The 19,688-nt window shown below is 46.8% G+C and overlaps 1 protein-coding gene across 4 annotated transcripts in view; it reads left to right on the top strand.

The window, feature by feature from the left end:
* The window catches only part of SGSM1 (small G protein signaling modulator 1), an 89,869-nt gene that overhangs the window by 24,941 nt on the left and 45,240 nt on the right, over positions 1 to 19,688 (top strand). For 2 of the 4 annotated variants that reach the window (XM_044244050.1, XM_044244049.1), the window contains exons 3-9: positions 6,227 to 6,302; positions 9,438 to 9,600; positions 11,180 to 11,332; positions 14,455 to 14,522; positions 14,794 to 14,939; positions 15,065 to 15,196; positions 19,189 to 19,313. In XM_044244050.1, the coding sequence (XP_044099985.1) occupies positions 6,227 to 6,302; positions 9,438 to 9,600; positions 11,180 to 11,332; positions 14,455 to 14,522; positions 14,794 to 14,939; positions 15,065 to 15,196; positions 19,189 to 19,313 (863 nt within the window). Of the gene's footprint in view, positions 1 to 6,224; positions 6,303 to 6,423; positions 6,932 to 9,437; positions 9,601 to 9,620; positions 10,691 to 11,179; positions 11,333 to 14,454; positions 14,523 to 14,793; positions 14,940 to 15,064; positions 15,197 to 19,188; positions 19,314 to 19,688 lie in introns of those variants that run through there. The other 2 variants (XM_044244051.1, XM_044244052.1) reach the window with 2 other exon arrangements.

The following is a 19,688-nucleotide window of genomic DNA, read 5'->3' as shown; positions in this document are numbered from 1 at the left end:
GTGTGCAAATCTCTCTCCTGTACTCTGCTTCCAGTTCTTTGGGGTGCATACCCAGAAGTAGAATTGCTGGATCCTACAGTGATGTTCTGTTTAGTTTTTTCAGCAACTGCCCTACTATTTTCCTTAGGAAATACCTGATTTTACATCCTGGTAGCAATGCCCAAGGGTCCCCATTTTCCCACATTACCACCCATGGTTATTCTCTGTTTTTGGATAGTAGCCCTCCTCATGGGTGTGAGGTGGTATCCCCTGGTGGTTTTGATCTGCACCTCCCTGATGATGAGAGAAGTTGGGCGCCTTCTTGTGCACTGGTTGGCCATCTGTAGGTCTTCTCTGGAAGACATGTCTCTTAAGGTCCTTTGCCCATTATGGAATCAGGTTGTTTTTTGTTGTTGGACTGTTTGGAATTCATCATCAATCTAGACATTGGCTCCTTATCAGATACACAATTTGCAAATATTTTCTCCCACTGCATGGCTTGCCTTTTTCACTCTATAGTGTCCTTTGATGTACAGATGTTTTTTACTTCGATGTAATTCAGTTTTTTTCACGTTACTTCTGCTGCCTTTCCTTTTGGTGTCACAGCCAAGAAATCATTGCCAAACCCAGGGTCATGAGTTTCTCTGCTATGTTCCTTTGAGGAACCCCATGGTTTTCACTCTTCTGTTTAGGTCTTTAACCCATTTTGAGCTGATTCTTGTGTGTGAAATAGGTGAAGGTCTCACTTCATTCTTCTGCATGTAGAGATCCAGTTTTCCTAAGAGCATTTTGTGGGAAGTACTGTCCTTTCCCCCCATTGAATGGTCTGGGCACCCATGCAAAATCATTTCACATATACTGATAGACATGAGGGTTTGTTTCTGGGTTCTCTATTCTTTTCCACTTGTTTTTATGCCCATATCTCACTGTTTTGATTACCATAATTTTCTAAAGGTTTGAAGTCAGAAGTGTGAGACCTCTAACTTGGTTCTTCCTTTTCAAGATGCTTTGCCTATTCACAGTCCCCTGAGATTCCATACACATTTTAAGGATAGATTTTTTTTTCTGGAAAAAAAAAAAAAGGCCCAGAAACAACAATAAGGGCAGCAAAATGCCATCGGGATTTTTTTTTTATTTTTTTTCCAATTTATTTATTTTCAGAAAAACAGTATTCATTATTTTTTCACCACACCCAGTGCTCCATGCAAGCTGTGCCCTCTATAATACCCACCACCTGGTACCCCAACCTCCCACCCCCCCGCCACTTCAAACCCCTCAGATTGTTTTTCAGAGTCCATAGTCTCTCATGGTTCATCTCCCCTTCCAATTTACCCAAAAGCACATACCCTCCCCAATGTCCATAACCCTACCCCCCTTCTCCCAACCCCCCTCCCCCCAGCAACCCACAGTTTGTTTCGTGAGATTAAGAGTCACTTATGGTTTGTCTCCCTCCCTATCCCATCTTGTTTCATGCCATCGGGATTTTGATGGGGATTACATGACACCTGCAGATGGCTTTGGGTTTTATTGACAACGATATTCAGTCTTTTGATCTCTGAACAGGTGGGATGCCTTTCCATTTCTTTGCCTCCTAACAGAGTTTTCTCAGCAGATCTGTTAGAGCTTTCAACACCCAGGCCCTTTCCGCTCCTTGGTTAAGTTTATTCTTAAGTATTTTATTCTTTTTGGGGTGCCTGGGTGGCTCAGTGGGTTAAGCCTCTGCCTTTGGCTCAGGTTATGATCTCAGGGTCCTGGGGTCCAGCCCCACATAAAGCTCTCTGCTCAGCAGGGAGCCTGCTTCCCTCTCTCTCTCTGTCTGCCTCTCTGCCTACTTGTGATCTCTGTATGTCAAGTAAATAAATAAAATCTTTTTTAAAAAAGTATTTTATTCTTTTTGATGCTCTTGTAAATGGAATGTTGATATTCTTCTTTGGATTGTTCCTTGTCAATGTTTAGAACTACGGCCCATTTTCACATGTTGATTTAGTATCCCACAACTTTGCTAAATGTATTTATGATGGCCAACCTTTTCCTTGTGGAATCTTCGGGGTTTTCTGTGCATAAGATTGTGCCATCCATCAACTGAGATCATTTTACTTCTTTCTTTTGGATTTGCATACCTTTGATTTCTTTTTCTTGCCCTAATTCATCTGGCTGGAACTTCCACTGCTATGTGAAATAAAAGAGACAGGAACAGGCAGCTTTTTCTTTCTTGTTCTTGACTTTGCAGGGAAAGCTTTTGGCCTCCACCATTGCAGTGAATGGTAGCTCTATTAAGTTGAGGCAGTTTCTTGCTATTCTTAGTTTAGTGAGCGTTTTCTGAAGAAAGGGTGTTGGATCGCGTCAGATTCTTTTTCTGCATCAACCGAGATGCTGTTTTTTTTTTTTTTCTCTTCATTTTGTTAATGTGGTATATTACCTTGGTTGGAATAGCTTGGAACCATCCCTGCATTTTAGCAGTAAATCCTAACTTGGTCGCTGTGTGCTATCTTTTCTAGATATTGCCAAATTCTGTTTGCTAGTGTTTTGATGCAGATTTTGACATGGTGATGTTGGTTTGTAGTTTACGGGTAGTATGTTGGTTTGTAGTTTACGGGTAGTATCTTGCCTGGCTTTGATTTCATACAACAAAAGTATCCCCTCTTCTTCAGTGTTTTTTGTTTGTGTGTTTGTTGTTTTTGGAAGCATTTGAGGAGGATTGGTGTTAATTCTGATTTTAGTTATTTGAGTCTTCTTTTTTTCTTAGTCAGTCTGGCTTAAAGTTTTGTCAATACAGCTGAATTTTTGAAGAACCCACTCTTGATTTTGTTAAAATTTCCCATTGTATTTGTTTTCTATTTTGTTATCTCTACTTCTAGCCTTGGGTTTAGTTAGTTCTTTTTTATAGTTCCTCATGGTATAACAATAGATTCTTGATTTCAGCTCTTTCCCGGTCTTTTAACATAAGCATTTCTGGCTATAAATTTACCTCCTATTACTGCTTTCTTTACATTTCATGGATTTGGTTATGTTACATGTTCATTTCCATTTGTCTCAAGGTATTTGCGGATTTCTCCTGTGAATTCTTTGACCCACTGGTTGTTTAAGAGTGTGTGGCTTAATTTCCACTCACAGGGCTGGTCTCTAGTTTCATGCCATTGTGATCAGAAAAGATACCTGGGGGGCGCCTGGGTGGCTCAGTGGGTTAAGCCGCTGCCTTCGGCTCGGGTCATGATCTCGGGGTCCTGGGATCGAGTCCCGCATCGGGCTCTCTGCTCAGCAGGGAGCCTGCTTCCCTCTCTCTCTGCCTGCCTCTCCATCTACTTGTGATTTCTCTCTGTCAAATAAATACATAAAATCTTTAAAAAAAAAAAAAAGAAAAGATACCTGGTATGATTTCAGTCTTTGAAGATTTGTTAAGACTTGTTTTGTGCCCTAGTCCGTGACATGCTCTATCCTGTATGAGCACTTGAGAAAAAATGTGTTTTCTGTTCTTGTTTGGTGGAGGGTAATGTATGTCTCTTAGGTCCAGTTAGTCTATAAAATTGTTCAGGTTCTCCATTTCCTTATTGATCTTCTGTCTGGTTGTTCTGTTGACTTACCTTTTAACAAGATCCTTCTGGTCATGTTAAGATGAGTCTCTCAGGAGGTGGAGGCAGGGAGACAAGCGAGAGGGTGCAGTGTCAAACCAGGAGAGACATGACTTGGAGCAGGGCCACTTGGATCAGAGAGGTCCTGATGGAGAGGATGAGAAGTGGTCAGGCTCTGAGTTGGCAGAGCCAACAGATTTTATTGACTCTGGAAGTTGGTCCTAGGTAAAGGAATTTGCCTAAGGTCCTACAGTTAGTAAGTGTTTGGGCTGAGATTTGAACTCAGGCCTGTCTGGCCCCCAGTTCTTAGCTTTTAAAGAAACACTGTATTTTCCAAAAGCACTCCTGTCCCAGCTTCCTGGAGCCCCCATTCTACTCCCAAGGGACACCCAGGTCTGGGTGCTTGGCAAGCCCCACCTGGCAGGTTCCACAACCTACTGGGTGGTAGGCCAGCATCACTGTACCCTGCTTTAGGGGAGCAAAGGAACAAAGGAGGCAGGTAGTAGGGGGTGGGAGGGGTGGCTAAATGCTCTGAGATTGTGTGAGCTTAATGGACTGTTGCAAAGGAACTCAGCCCCTAGATTCAGACAGACCTGGGTCTAATTAACCCTTGACTCTCCTCCTCATCAGCTTTGTGACCCCGGGCAGATGACACCACCCCTCTGTGCGTCTCTGTGCTCCCTTGACAAACAGGGATGTTGATGCTGCTGCTCTCTATTTACCCACAAATATGGTGACAGGAAAGCATTTTTTCCAACTAAAATATTCTCCCAACACAAAAGCCAGTCATGATCTTTCAAGCCATTTGTTCCTCAAACTGAATTTTATTGAGTACCTAAGATGTCCCCGAGCCATAACTATCCAGCAGTGTGCTCTCCCCTCATGAGGTCCGCAGGTGGGTGGGGAGGATGAAATCCACATAAATCTGATGGGGGTTAGCAAAGCAGCCACTGTGGGGGCCTTGAAAGCCAGGGAATTTATTCTCCTCAGCAGGCACTATTTTAGCAGGGACCAGAATAACTGTAAAAAGAGGGTTCAGAGAGGGGAGACGCATGCGCAGCTCTAACATTTACCACAGGCCCCTCTGTGCCGGGTTTGGTGCTCAGCACACGGTGAACATGATCTTGTTCTGTCTTCCCACAGCCCCTGGAGGCAGGTGCTATTCCTCTACGCCCTTTACCCAATGGGAATACTAAGGTTCAGAGAGGTGATGTGACTGGCCTGAGGAAGCACAGCTAGAAGCTAAAGGGGCCAGGCTATAGCTGCTGGTGCTAAGGTCGAAGAAACCAGTATAAGTCAAAAGTCCAGTTGTTGCTTCCTAGCCATGTAACCTTGAGTCAGCCTGTTTGCCTGTGAATAGGACCAGTTCCACAGGTTTGGCTGGAGAGTTTTCAGACTTAGGAATGCAGCTGGCAAAGCTCAGCTTGGGGGCCCTGAGCTCCAAGGCCAGCAGCTGTTCACAGGGAGGGTGCTAACTTGGACCATGCTCTGTGTTCTGCCTTCCCCTCTAGGAGGCAGGCAGAAGGAGGAAAGAGAAGGACATGTAGGGCCTGAGATTGCTCTCTGACGGGGGCATGGCTGAGCAGGCCCGGCTGAGGCCGAGGCAGAGTAGGCCACAGGCCAGCCAGGAAGCCCACAGAAGGGGTCGGATTCAGAACTGTTCCCATCACCTCTGCATCGCAGCGTGGTGATGTGGAGCTGGGACCGGCATTGGAGATTATCTCTCCCAATCTCCTCAACCTCAAGGTGGGGAAACTGAGGCCCTAGAGAAGAGAAATGTTTTGCTAAAGTCCCGTAGTGGCTCTGGGCAGAGTGGGACCCAGCATCCAGCAAAGCAGAAGGGTGTTCAAGTCACCAGAGTGTCCCCTCTGTGAGCAGAGGCATAGTTGCCCTTTCAGCACTGGGTTCCCCATACCTGGTATATCAGTGGTGCTCAGAAAATATTTGTTGAGCATGTGAGGATGGTAGGAAGAGCACAGATCTGGGGATTCAGACTCAGCCTGGAATTCTGTCTCCACTCTGGGCCAGCTCTACTTCTCTAGGCAGATCACTTCCCCTCGATGAGCCTCGATTTCCCAAAACAATATCCCAAACCCAGCTGGTAGGTGCCTGAACAGGGATTTAAACCTGGGTTTGCCAGATTCCAGGGCCGAGTTGTCACTCTGCCTGATTCTTTTACATACTTTTTTTTTCCTTCCAAAAATATTTATTGAGCACCTGCTATACACCAGGCACTATTCTAGTCTCCGTGGATATAACAGGCAGATGAGGCCCTGCCCCCAGGGAATTCATGTCCTAGAGCAGGGAGATAGTAAGTAAATAACACGGGACAGGAATAGGATAAGTACCCGGAAGGGTGTGGATGGAGTCTTGGAGGGGGAGGAGAGCGGTCTCAGCTAATGGGGCCCAGGAAGGAGATGACATTTCTTGTGACACCTGAAAAGAACCGCCCTCCCCACCATGCAGAGCACCCGAAAAAAATAATTCCATAAATTGTGAATTGTGACACTGTGACAGGCCTCAGGCTTTCAGAAGACTGTGAGGAGGGCATGGAAGGAAGGCAGTCAGCCAGCTGCCCCAGCCGGCCTGAGAAGGCCCAGAGAGGCAACACAGCCCTCTGGGGTGACCGCACCCCAGGCGCATTTGGGTCTCCCCTTTCAGCTGCCTCTGCCTTCCAGGTGAAGCAGATCATGGAGGAGGCCGTCACACGGAAGTTTGTCCATGAGGACAGCAGCCACATCATCTCCTTCTGTGGTGAGTTCGCGGCCCGTGGCCTTGAAAATGGCTGCTTTCTCTGTGGGCTGCCTCAGGGGGAGTGGCATCCCCCCACGAGCGAGCATTCTGACACTGCTTCTTTTGCTCTGTGACTCCATAGTTATTTGTAGGTTCCCAAGAGGCTCCATTAGGGAATTTGGAAACATGGAAAAGTCTAGAGAAGAAATGAAGAATGACCTCTGCACCCCATGGGGAGTCAATCATTGTTGACGCCGGAGGGACTGACTGCCTTCCCCTCCTGTGGGCTTAGAGCATGGCGACTCACACCCATAGTGATGCTGGTCTCTCATCTGACGAATGCCCTTTCCTCACCCTGCCTATGGCTGTTGCCAAATAAAGAGAGAGGATGGATGGGCTTTAAAAATATAGGGAATTAGGAGCCATCAACCCCCCTCCCCACCGAGGGATCACATCCAGCTGGCTCAGCAAAGGAGACAGGCCCGGGGGCTCGGAGCCTGACTCAGACTTCTCTCCTCGAACCAGCTGGGCTCACAAAGTTTCCAGAAATAACCATGCTGCCAGGTTCTTACTGTATTTCCTCCGCAGCTATAAACGTAGGCTTTGTGTGTCCCGCAAATCAGGATTCAGCTTCTAATCTGTGTGTACATGTAAGTAGGGGTGTTTCTCCCTGAAAAACCTTTTTAATTTGTGACTGGAGTATCTTGGGAGAAAGGACATGCTATAATACCCCTCTCTCGGTCTTGGCCTCCTGCAGAGGCCCCAGCGAGGAGACCTAGCTGGCCCTTCAGCTTCATCCCCACGGCTGGGCACACCACCTATGGGAGCACACGCCGAGACCTGGGAGCCTGCTGATGTCTGTTCGGTCCCTTTGCAGCCAGGCAGACCTGGGTTCAAATGCCTTCTCTGCTACTTATTTCTTGGGTGACTTTGGCAAATTTTATTTTATTTTTTTAATGATTTTAATTTTATTTTTTAATATGTTTGTTTAAATTACAGAGATAGGTATATTTGTGTACTTGCATTTGTATGTATATACGTAGGGGTATATATATACACATTTATATGTATTTGTATACATGTATATATATATATATAAACACATAAATGTGAATTTGGGGATATTCTCACCTATTTTTTTTCTTTTGAACATCTCTCTTTGCAAAGAAAATAACAGGCATGCCCATTTCAGAATGTGTGGCCATATCTACCTATTAAAGACTTAGAGGAATAGAAAGTGCTAAAAATCATGATGGTCGTCTAACTTCAACCACTGTTTCAGGATGAGAGAAGAAATGTAATGGCACTGAATAAGGCCTGCAGGGTCTCCCTGAGATGTCTCTGATCCATTGTTCCTTATGGGCCATTGTCAGAAAGAATCAACCAAGACTCCAATGCCTAGATGATTAAATTGTTGCAGTAGAGACAAATGAAAAGTGTCGTGTGTATAAGCGAAAATGAAGCTGTGTAGAAGATGCTTACCCAGAATATTTTAAGCCCATAGGCAAATTAGACAATAGAGTGGAATCCATTTAAAATCAAATAGTTGCCAGGGCACCTGGCTGGCTCAGTTGGTAGGCACAAGTCTCTTGATCTTGGGGTTGTGAGTTCAAGCCTCATGTTGGGCATGGAGCCTACTTAAAAAATAATAATAATAATTTTTTTAAAAACCAAGTAATTGCTAATAACAACAACAACAACAAAATACCCCAAGACAAGTAGTTGAACCAAAACTTCTCAGTATTTTTCCCGGTGCATAGCCTGACTTTGGCCAGGCTCTTCACCCTCGGACTGCTGGTGTTTTCCTTGTGTGGAGTGACAGCAACTAGAACACTCACTTCACAGGGTTTTTCCAACAGGATTAGGGAAGGTAAACTTCAACACTGGTTGACACCCAGCAGATACCCACTAAGAAGTAGCTCTTATAATAGACTCCCTTTTCCCATCAACACTGACTATGCTCCTGTTACATCGCAGAGTGAGCTCCCAGTCTGCTGTGTAAGACAGGGGCAGGAAAATACTTATTAGAGGCCTGCTGAAAGTACCAAAAAGAAGACGGGGGCCATCTGAATGGCCTACACAGGGACTGTTTTCCAGGAGGAAACACTAAGGCCCAGAGAGGGAAAACGATTTGCCTGAGGTCACACAGCAAGTTAGTGGTAGAGCACAGGTGACCACCCAGGGGAAACACAGACACTGGAAGACAATGACTACATCCTCTCTTCAAATTTTTCGTGGAAGCATAAGTGTTGTGAGCACACCTTGGGCTCAGGCCTGGGTTTGAATCCCAGCTCCACCACTCATTTGCTAGGTTTGGGAACTTCAGCTTACTGCTTAGAGCCTCAGTTTTCACATCTGAAAAATGGGGATTTTTTTCCCCTTTCTTGGCTGTGACAGAGGTAGAATGAGATGCATACTGTTTGCTCTTACTGGAATCACAGTAATGACGTTGGTGTGATTCTTTAACCCAGAGAAAGCTTGACAGTCCTGTGGTCCAGTCCCTCTTCCCTCACTGCCAGGAGTAATAACTCATGTTTCTAAAGCACTTTCTATGTGCCAGATTTTACATGAAATGCTTTCCATGCATTTTTTCCCACCTCATTCTCTTTTTTAAAAGATTTTACTTATTTATTTGAGAGAGGGAGAGAAAGAAGAGAGAAAGAAGAAGAAGCAGACTCCTCCTGAGCAGAGCCCTATGTGGGGCTCAATCCCAGGACCCCGAGATCACCACCGGACTTGAAGGCAGATGCTTAACCAACTGGGCTTCCCAGGCATCCCTTTCCACCTCATTCTAAAAGCAACCTTTTAAGAGACTTGTTCATACTATCCCCATTTCACAAATGAAGAAACTGAGGCACAGGGAGGGTAAGTAGTTGCCCAAGGTCACACAACTGGTTAGTATCTGGGGGAGGACATCAACACAGACAATCTGACCTTGGGCAGTGAGCATAGGTTAACTGCTAAGCTCTCTTGTTTCCTTTTGAGGGAGTGGAAGGTAGGGAGGCATATGTGCCTTTCCTTAAGAGCCTTTCATGAATTTTGTGATGCTGGGGCCTGCAGCTCTCCAAGGTGCCTCTGTGTGACTGGAGTTCTGAGCTGGGTGCAGGGGAGCATGGGCAGGGCAGGGCCTGCTGACTGACCATTGTGTCCCTACAGCGGCTGTGGAGGCCTGCGTCCTGCATGGGCTGCGGCGCCGGGCAGCTGGTTTTCTGCGCAGCAACAAGATTGCAGCTCTCTTCATGAAAGTGGGCAAGAACTTCCCACCGGCCGAGGAGCTCAGCCGCAAGGTGCAGGACCTGGAGCAGCTGATCGAGAGCACGTGAGTGTGGAGCATGGGGTATGGTCAGGGCGGGCCTGCAGAGGATAGTTCATGCTCCTCCCTGAGCTCTGCAAGCACCCCTACCTCCTGGCACTCTCTCCAGTCTCCTTTCTGCTCCCCAAACCTGCCAGACTCTTTCCTATCCCAGGGCCTTTGCACATGCTGTACCCATCACCCAGTTCACACACCCCCATCTTCCATACCTAGTTCCTTGTCATTCAGGCCTTCCCCCAGTTAAGGGTAGATTCCAGCCTTCACCCCATTTATCTTTTAGATCATCCCCCTGTTTATATACTTCCCTGTGGTTATCACCACCTCTAATTATTCATTTATTTTTTTGCTTGATACTTGTCTGTCTCCCCCACTGGACTCTGAACTCCATGAGAACAGGCAACTAAAATCTGTTATTCCCCATTATGTCCCCAGTGCCTGGAGAGTGCCCAGCACCCCAAATGCTCTAGAAATGATTGTTGAATGAGTAAGTGCCTCTTGGAACCCAGACCCCATTCTGAATGCAGGGAGAACAAAATTTAATGAAATTAATATGGTCACTGTCTGCATGGACCGCGTGTGACACTGAGGCAACCATTGAAGAGGAGCAGTGACTTCACTCATGCATCTCAAGGCTGATTGTGTTCGTTGCTGGGATACTCATGGCCTGAGTGTGTATATATGAGCGCCTACCACCAGAGTCACCCCCAAAGTCCCAACTGTGCAGCCAAAGCCTCCATCTGGGGCCTGATCAGGGATGACAGATAAGTTTCACCTCCAGTTCATGGTACAGGCCACTGGAAAGACCTTGTTTTGAAAGATTCTGGAGCTGCTATTGGGTTTCACGAGAAAGAATGCGTGGATCAATTAGCCATGTCTGTTCCAGGCAAGAGAAGGGAGAGAGAGGCACAAAGGCCATGTTCGCCTTCTCTGCTGTGTGTGATCACTCCACATCACTGGATGGGAAATGGCCCTTGCCTTGCCTTCCAGGCCATGCCAGCCCAGTGCTTCTGGACAGAACTGCATGATGGCCAGCATGTGGCTTTGGCGTTGCCAACTCCTGTTTTGGAATCTGACTCCTCAGCCACATGGTCTTCAGGTGCCTTCCAATCTATCTGCTAAATTCCCAGGTGTTTGCTGATAACTTTAAAGGGATGGATTTCCATGGGCCTTCCATAATATTGGGAGAGACTTTCTAATGGAGGAATTAGAGATACCCATGCCAGGTGGTAAGCAAGAGCCATTCATTCATTCATGCAGTCACTCATCCATGTCAGATAGAGGGGGAAAAGAAGGAGAGAGAAAGAGAGAAGGACAGGGGGGAAGAGAAGAGAAACATCACTGTAAGAATCTGGCTTGTCCATTAGCAGTTTATGAAAGTGTCTGTCCCACTGCAACTTTACGCTTACTGGGTATTGTGACTTTTTTCAGCTCTTTACCCACTTGCCAGGAGCAATAAGGGCTCCTGTTCTTTTAGTTGCCATTCCTTCATTTCCTAGAGAGGTAGAACATTTCACCAGTTGCATATTGGTCCTGTGGGATTTCCTCTTTTGTGAATATTCATCCTCCTTCTTTACTGGCCTTGAAGGCGAAACCAGATCCAGGGCCTCCAGGAGAATGTGCGGAAGCTTCCGAAGCTGCCCAACCTGTCCCCACTCGCCATCAAGCACTTGTGGATTCGCACTGCCTTGTTTGAGAAGGTGCTGGACAAAATTGTGCATTACCTGGTGGAAAACAGCAGGTGAGCTGGAAAGACTAGACTCCTGGGTGTGCTCTGCCGCCACCTGCTGGGAATTGCAACCTATTACACAAAGCTTTATTTTCTTTCCCTTGATACGTACTTGATTTGAAAGAGATTAAATAAAGGCTTTCTGGATGTTTGCTTCCAGATTAGCCTAGTATAGAAGAACCTTGGGAAAATTCAGGTGCTTACTGCCAATGCAAAGTCTTCAGAGTTGGAGTGGGATGTAGTATCTTGCTATCTGAGACATCTTTCTTCTCCTATGAATTAAGCTACTGTCTTCTTGCTAACTATGGCCCTAGAGGAGTCATCTAGCTCCTAGGTCTCTGCTCTCATTTGGTAAATGGGACAGGGATTGCTGCCATTCTGGAGAAGGGGAAAGAAGGAGAGTTAGTAAGTACACAGCATTTTAGAAATAATACCTTTTTACATTTTCTTTTCTAGCTCAGATCAAACTAGTATAAAGATTTTAGAGCATGGGCCCTTTTGGAAAGCATTTACCCATCCATTCATCCATTCATTCATCCAGTAAATACTTAATGACTGCCTACCATGTGCCAGGCACTAACCTAGATGCTGGGGATGCATTCATCTCAACTGTCATGTTCAAAGCTTGAATGTTACGCTAAGGGCATGGGGCAGCCAGATGAATGAGGAGACTTTTCATGGCCAGTACTCCCTTCCAGCCAGAGAGAGGGGGTGGAGAGAAGGAGGGAAGGAGAATATGAGGGAAGTATCTGAGAATCTCTGTATCTCTTGGTGTATGAAAGTGCTTGTTTAACCACATCTTCACATGCAATAGGTATTATGATCATCTTTTATTCTTAGCCTGTTTGCTAGGAAAATGTGCATGAAAGTGTAGAGCGAAGTGCTTCTCATGAACCTCGTATTGTAGCAGGGAAAACAGGTAAGTGCTAATTGGGACAAGATATGATGAGTATTCCAAGTCAGGTGGGTGGTGTTTTATCTCCACTGGGTGACCTGGGAAAGTGTCCTGGAAGACATGGCAGTTAAGCTTCCATTTGAAGGACATGTAGGCTTTAGCCAGATAAAGGGGGTGTGGGAAAAGAGTGATCCTAGCAGAGGGAACAGCTGGTGCAAAGGCAGGAGAGGAACTGGAAGAAATCCAGGCTTTGGAGTCCAGTTAATCTCTTCATCTTGTGACACATCTCTGCCCTGTGTAGAGACATGGGTTTAGAACCTAAATTCTGCTAAATTCCCAGGGTCTCTGTAGGTATTGCCTTTGGCATATGACCTTGTGCTTTCTCAATAAGTCAGTCAAAAGGAATTAGTGATTTATTTCAGCAATAATGCCAACCTCTTTCTTCATTAAACTTATTTTTTCAGATTCACATAGAAGCTGAAACATTAGAGTCTCTTCTACCCTAGGTGATAACATCCTCCATAACATAGTATAAGGACCAAAATAGGGGATTGCCATTGGTAAAATACTGTTAACTGAACAACAAACTTTATTTTGGATTTTTTTGGATTTTGCTAGTTTTTACATATACTCATTTTTTTCCCCTGTATTGTTCTATGGAATTTTAATACATGCATAGTCTTGTATAGCTGACACCACAGTCAGGAACAGAACTGTTCCAATGAAACCTATCACTGCAGAGGAGCTCCCTTGGGCCACCCTTGATGGTCACATCTTGCTTCCAGTCCTACCTGCTATTTTTCAAGGCAGTATTCCCAAGGTTCATGATCAGGTAACTGTGCTGAATTTTGGAATGGAAACTGAGTGGCAGAGTGGAAAGTGTCTTGACACCTTATCTTCAGCCAAAATGTATAAGCTTGCTGCTGAGCGTGTACAGAGCAGGTCAGTTCTGCTTCAGCCAATATTCTGGTGGACAGAAAATTCCTCTGGGATAAAATAACCATGATGTTGCCACCATTTCATGAGAACTTCCTGGAGACAGGGTCTGTGCTGTTGCTGTACAAGCAGGCCTATATTTAATCCTCCCAACAACTGGCTAGGTGAGTTTCGTCGTTCTTCCCATTTTACAGCTAAGGACACTGAAGCTCAGAGAAGGTAGTCACCTGCCCAAGTGGGTAAGTGACTTCCGCCACAGCAAGGGCGGAAATGGTCGAACCTGGCGCCTCCTCAGTGTGTCTCCTGTCTCCCTCCCGATCCTGTGGTCTTCACCTCCTGCTGTAGGCTGGGTGTAGCCTACAGCCACCTGCTGTGTGGCCTCCAACAGGTCACTTTCCCTCCCTGAGCCTGAGACCTCTCAGGAGGGTAGAACAAGGTTTTTATCAACTCTAGAATTCTATTTCTAGATGGTATGAGTTAGCAAAGAATTAGAAGCCACTCCACAACAACTCAAACAAAGAAATGAAAAGCAAAACAGCAGGAACATTGTATTGCCTATATCACAAGTTATTGGGAAGAGCCAGGAGCCAGCAGGCGCTCATGAGCACATCAGGCGGGCATCACCTACGTGGGCTATCTGGGCAGGAAGTCCTGTTAATACAGCTTTTCAGTGCACACAACAGCTAAAAGGCATCTTGCTGCCTCATTTGAAGGGCAGACAACATCCAAGCCCCTAAGCAATTTGCCGTCTGAAATGGAAGAAGCGGTAGAAGTCGATAGAACCAGCCAGGAGCCACTTTGGTTTTTGTTGTTGTTGTTGTTTGTTTGTTTTTTATTTTTTTTAAAAGATTTTATTTATTTATTTGACAGAGAGAGAGGGAACACAAGCAGGGGGAGTAGGAGACAGAGAAGCAGGCTTCCTGCTGCATAGGGAGCATGATGTGGGGCTCGGACCCAGGACCATGAGATCCTGACCTGAGCTTAAGGCAGATGCTTAACGACTGAGCCACCCAAGGCCCCCACAGGAACCACTTTGTAATCGTTATTCCTGTTACTCTCATTCCAGCCATTCCATGCAAAGCACAGTGCTAAGTGCCTCACATCTGTTGTCTCTCTCAAAAGGCTTTCCAACAGCCCTAGGACATCTATTTTTATTATACCCATTTTACAGATGGGTATCTGAGGCTCAGAGAGGTGACCAGAGGGAGACCCAACACAGTCCGCTTTTAACCAGTAGGTCAGAGTTGATTGTGCACTCTCTGTTGGTCGCCATCCAAACTTGCCTGTCCTTTTCTCTTGCTAGTAAGTACTACGAGAAGGAGGCCCTCCTGATGGACCCTGTGGATGGCCCCATCCTTGCATCTTTGTTGGGTAAGTGGTCCAGTGCTCTGAATTTCATCTGGGTCTCTGGGTTCTGCTCACTGTTATATTCAAAGGGCCTTTCTCATTGCCCTCCAGCCTCCTCCACCAAAACATACCTGTTCCCTGGCTCTGGCTCCCAGGGTCTAGTACTGGCCTCTCCTTAGGAAGACCCTGGGGGTACTCACTGGCTGGAGGGGAGAAGTGGTAAAATTGGTGGCCCATGGTGGGGGAAGGTGGACCGTCCGGGACTCTAGAGTCCCAGCCCCCATATGCTCTGCAGTAGGGCCCTGTGCCCTAGAGTACACCAAGATGAAGACTGCGGATCACTTCTGGACTGACCCCTCGGCGGACGAGCTCGTGCAAAGACACCGCATCCACAGCTCGCACCTGCGGCAGGACTCACCCACCAAGCGGCCGGCTCTCTGTGTGAGTAAGGGTGGGCTGTAGAGCCCTGGGAATGAGTTGGGCTGGGTTCCAGACTAGGTGGGGAGGTGGGGAACGAGTGGGACCCTGAGGGTCACCCTAGGCGTGACCTCCTCTCACACTGCCAGATCCAGAAAAGGCATTCAAGTGGCAGCATGGACGACCGACCATCCCTTTCTGCCCGTGACTATGTGGAGTCCCTGCATCAGAACTCCAGGGCCACACTGCTCTATGGCAAGAACAACGTTCTGGTTCAGCCGGTGAGAGAGATGTTGGGCCCGGGTCTTCTGGGGTTGGGGGTGTCCATCTTTAAGTTACAGAGCAGAAGTTCCCTCTGGCTCCAGGTTGCTCATCCATTCATTCATCTACCTACCCACATACCTGTGTCTTCATTCATCTGCCAGTACTCCCATTTCTCCATCCATTCATCCCTGTGACAACATTTTCTTCTATCCATCCATCCATGCATCCATCCATTCATCCAACCGTTCATTCTTCCATCTTTATATCCATCCATTCAGTCATTCATCCATCCACCTACCCACATACCTGTCTCTTCATTCATCTACTAGTAGTCCATCTCTCCGTCCATTCATCCATATGACATTTCCTTCTATCCATCCATCCACGCATCCATCCATCCATCTTTATATCCATCCATCTACCCCTCTTTTTTTTTTAAAGATTATTTATTTATTTATTTGACACACAGAGAGAAAGATCGCAAGTAGGCAGAGACACAGGCAGAGAGAGAGGAAGGGAAGCAGGCTCCCTGCTGAGCAGAGAGCCCAATGCGGGGCTCAATCCCAGGACCCTGGGATCATGACCGGAGCCACAGGCAGAGGCTATAACCCACTGAGCCACCCAGGTGCCCCTATCTACCTGTCTTTACAGCCATCCATCAACCCATCTTTACAGCTATCTGTCCATCCATCCTTATATCCTCCCATTCATATATCCATCCATCAACTGTTCATCCATCCATCCATCTTTACATCTATCCATTCAGTAATTCATCTGTGCATTCACTGTCTCTTCATTTGTCTGCCAGTACTCCAACTCTCTGTCCATTCAGCCATATGACAACATTTCCTTCTGTCTGTCCATCCATCCACATAGCTATTTACCCATCTTTATATCCATCCATCAACCCATCTTTGCATCTATCTCTTCATCCATCCATCCATCCATCTGTCCATCCATCCATCCATCCTTGTATCCATCCATTCAGTCATCCATCTATCCATCTACCCATCCATTCATCCCTCTCTCCATTTACCAGTCTTTACATGTCTCTCCATCCATCCACCTACCCATCTTTATGTGCATCCACCCATTCATCCATCCATCTATCCAACTCTTTGTTCTTTTATCTTCCAGTCCATCTCTCCACCCACCTGTCCACCCAACTGCCTATCCATCCATTCTCTCTTGTTATCACTCATTCATTCAGCAGATATTTATCCTAAACCTACTATGAATTAGATGCTTAGGATATCAAGATAAATATCTTCATGGTTAATACTTATGGAGCACTTCCTATATGTCAGACACCATGCTAAGTTCTTTTAACTGTACTGACTCATTTAAAGCTCACAACAACCATATGAAGCAAGGAGTCTTATCGAAGGTGAGAACACTGAGGTGTGCACAGTGGGGAGGAAGGGATAAAGTTATGCTTTGAATTCAGGCTGTCTGCTATGAGAGTCTATGTCATTTATCATTCAACTTCTATGCCCAGGACTGGTCCAGGTCCCAGAGATGGGTGGTGAGCAAGATGCATGAGGCCCCTGCTCTCAAGCAATAGATATCCCCTTTGAATCAGTGTGGTGTTTGGGCTCAGTTCAGAGGAAGAGGAGGGAGAGCTGTTGGCTACTCCAGCTCTGAGGTCACAGTTGTGACCACCAGGTGACCCTGAGCAAGTCACTTCTCCTCTGAGCCTTAGTATCAACATCCCAGTGGGTACAAGATCCTATCTCCTCAGATCTAAGAAGCTGTGAACTTAAGACATCCCGTTTTTTGGGGGGGGGTGAGATTAACATTTTAATTTTTTTTAATTTTTAATTTTTTATAAACATATATTTTTATCCCCAGGGGTACAGGTCTGTGACTCGCTAGGTTTACACACTTCACAGCACTCACCAAAGCACATACCTTCCCCAAAGGACATCCCATTTTTTTTTTAAAGATTTTATTTATTTATCAGAGAGAGGGGGGGGAGAGAGCAAGCACAGGCAGACAGAATGGCAGGCAGAGGCAGAGGGAGAAGCAGGCTCCCTGCTGAGCAAGGAGCCCGATGTGGGACTTGATCCCAGGACGCTGGGATCATGACCTGAGCCGAAGGCAGCTGCTTAACCCACTGAGCCACCCAGGCGCCCCTTAATCTTCATGTCACTTTTTGACTGAGAGACATTGCTGTCTATGTTTTTCCACCAAATACTGTCTTCTGTTCCATCAAAAGAAGGGGTCAACAAACTATATAGCCATAGGCTGAATTCAGTGCTCTGCCTGTTTTTGCCAATAAAGCTTTATTGTAACCCAGCCATGCCCATGACGTATTGTGTAGGGCTGCTCTCAGGCTATAAGGGAGAGTGGACTGGTTACCGCAGAGAGCCTATATGGCTCGCAGAGCCCCAGTTTTCCCCTATCTGAGCCTTTGTAGGAAGTTTGCAGACCTCTGATCAAGAGCGTCAGAGGTTTGCAAATATGTGCACTTGGTTGTTGCTTTACGAGAGAATCTGGAACTGGGGACATCTGTGCAGCCATGACTCGTGTGTCTGCTTGGCCAGTATCACATCAGTGCCCTTTTGCTCTGTTGCCCGTCTTTCTGCACAATCACTTTTTTTTTTTTAAAGATTTTATTTATTTATTTGAGAGAGAGAGACAGTGAGAGAGAGCATGAGCGAGGAGAAGGTCAGAGAACGAAGCAGACTCCCCATGGAGCTGGGAGCCCGATGTGGGACTCGATCCCGGGACTCCAGGATCACGCCCTGAGCCGAAGGCAGTCATCCAACCAACTGAGCCACCCAGGCGTCCCTGCACAATCACTTTTTGATTCAAAGATGAATCAGTCTAATCTTTATAAAGACATTTAAAATAACACCTGTACTCCACACATGAAGTAACAATCACGCTCAGAATTGAATGGAGGGGTGCCCAGGTGGCTCCGTCAATGAGGCATCTGCCTTCTGCTCGGGTCATGATCCCAGGGTCCTGGAATAGAGCCCCGTGTCAGGCTTCCTGCTCAGCGGGAAGCCTGCTTCTCCCTCTCCTTCTGTAGCTGCTCCTGCTTGTGCTTACTCACTCTCCCTCTCTGTCTTTGTCAAATGAATAAATAAATAAAATCTTTAAAAAAAAAAAAAAAAACCTGAATTAAAGTAACATCTGAACAGCTAGGCCCGAATTTGCATGAGATCAGGCCGTGACCATGATTGTGAGATGCCACTCTATCAGGTACATCCCCATTTCAGGTGCATTACTATGTGAAAACCAGTCGTGAAATTGTGCTCCATCACAGGGCTGCAGGCTTGTGTGGTTAAATGGGGACCGTGTCCCTGCAGCCAAGCCAGGCTTGTTGCACACACTAGGTGCTCAGTAAATGCTAGCTGTCTATCTCCCCATGGTGTACAGGCTAATTTGGTGAAGAAATCACCTTCACTATGTGTGAGGCTTGGAGATGGCCCCCTCCCTCACACCCCACTTGGGGTAAAGCAGAGGGAGCAGGTGAGAAGCTCTGAAGGCTAACTGGGAAGACAGAGGATTAGGCTGCTGGGGCAGGAAGTACTGTGTGGGTATTTGGGGATTCTGGAAAATGTCTGCGGATGGGACATAGAGCTCAGCTGCCCTCTTTTTCCCCCTTAAGACTGGCCAAAATGATGCCAGATAAATGTCTTCTGTTAAGAAGAGGATGGTGGTGAAGAGGGGTAGAGCTGCTTCCTAATTGTAGAGAGCCACCAGCCCTGCCCTTGCAGCAGAGCTCCTGGACCTTGGTTGAGGGGAGGAGGTGTGAGTATGAAAGTCGAGGCGGGGGCAGACAGTTTTCCTAGCTGGATCTACAGAATCCATCCTGAGGGGTTGGTTACAAACTTTTCTTGGCAGGGCCACCTGGAAGGAGGTTCAGGATCTTCCAAATGGCCATGGTCTTGAAGGGCATGACGTAGCCTCTTGGTTCTAGTTATGCATCCTAAAGCAGATGGGCCAGGACCCACGATCACTGTGACACTTTGACCAAGCCTGTGCCCTCTCTCTGCAGAGGGATGATATGGAGGCTGTGCCAGGGTACCTGTCCCTGCACCAGACAGCTGATGTCATGACCTTGAAGTGGACACCGAACCAGCTAATGAATGGGTCGATGGGGGACCTGGACTATGAAAAGAGGTAAGGTGCCGGGTCCCTCTCCTACCCTTCACACAGGGAAGTTTGTGCTCTGTCCGTCATGCCTTTCCCCGGCCCGCTGCTCAGTCTGGTTGTTGCAGCCACTTGGCCCAGTCTGCCCGCAGTGGTGGCCTTATAGGTAGCTCATTGGGAGGATCTAGAAACCAGCAAGAAGAATATTAGGGCATGGGAGTTAGGCAAACCCTGGTCAAAGCACCACCCAGTGGGAGAAATCTTAACAGAGATCTTGGAAGCCTGCCAATGGCAAATATTCCCCCATCTGCTGCCTCCCTTCCCATCACTTGGTCAAGAAGGAAAGTGGGAGGCCATGGTTAGTGGGTATCTGGTCTGGGGCTGCATCTCCCTGTGATACCCTGG

The sequence above is a fragment of the Neovison vison genome, chromosome 3, assembly GCF_020171115.1.
Source record: "Neovison vison isolate M4711 chromosome 3, ASM_NN_V1, whole genome shotgun sequence".
NCBI classification, from domain to species: domain Eukaryota; kingdom Metazoa; phylum Chordata; class Mammalia; order Carnivora; family Mustelidae; genus Neogale; species Neogale vison.
The sequence above is the reverse complement of the archived record's forward strand: the minus strand, read 5'-3'. Positions and strand labels throughout refer to the sequence as shown.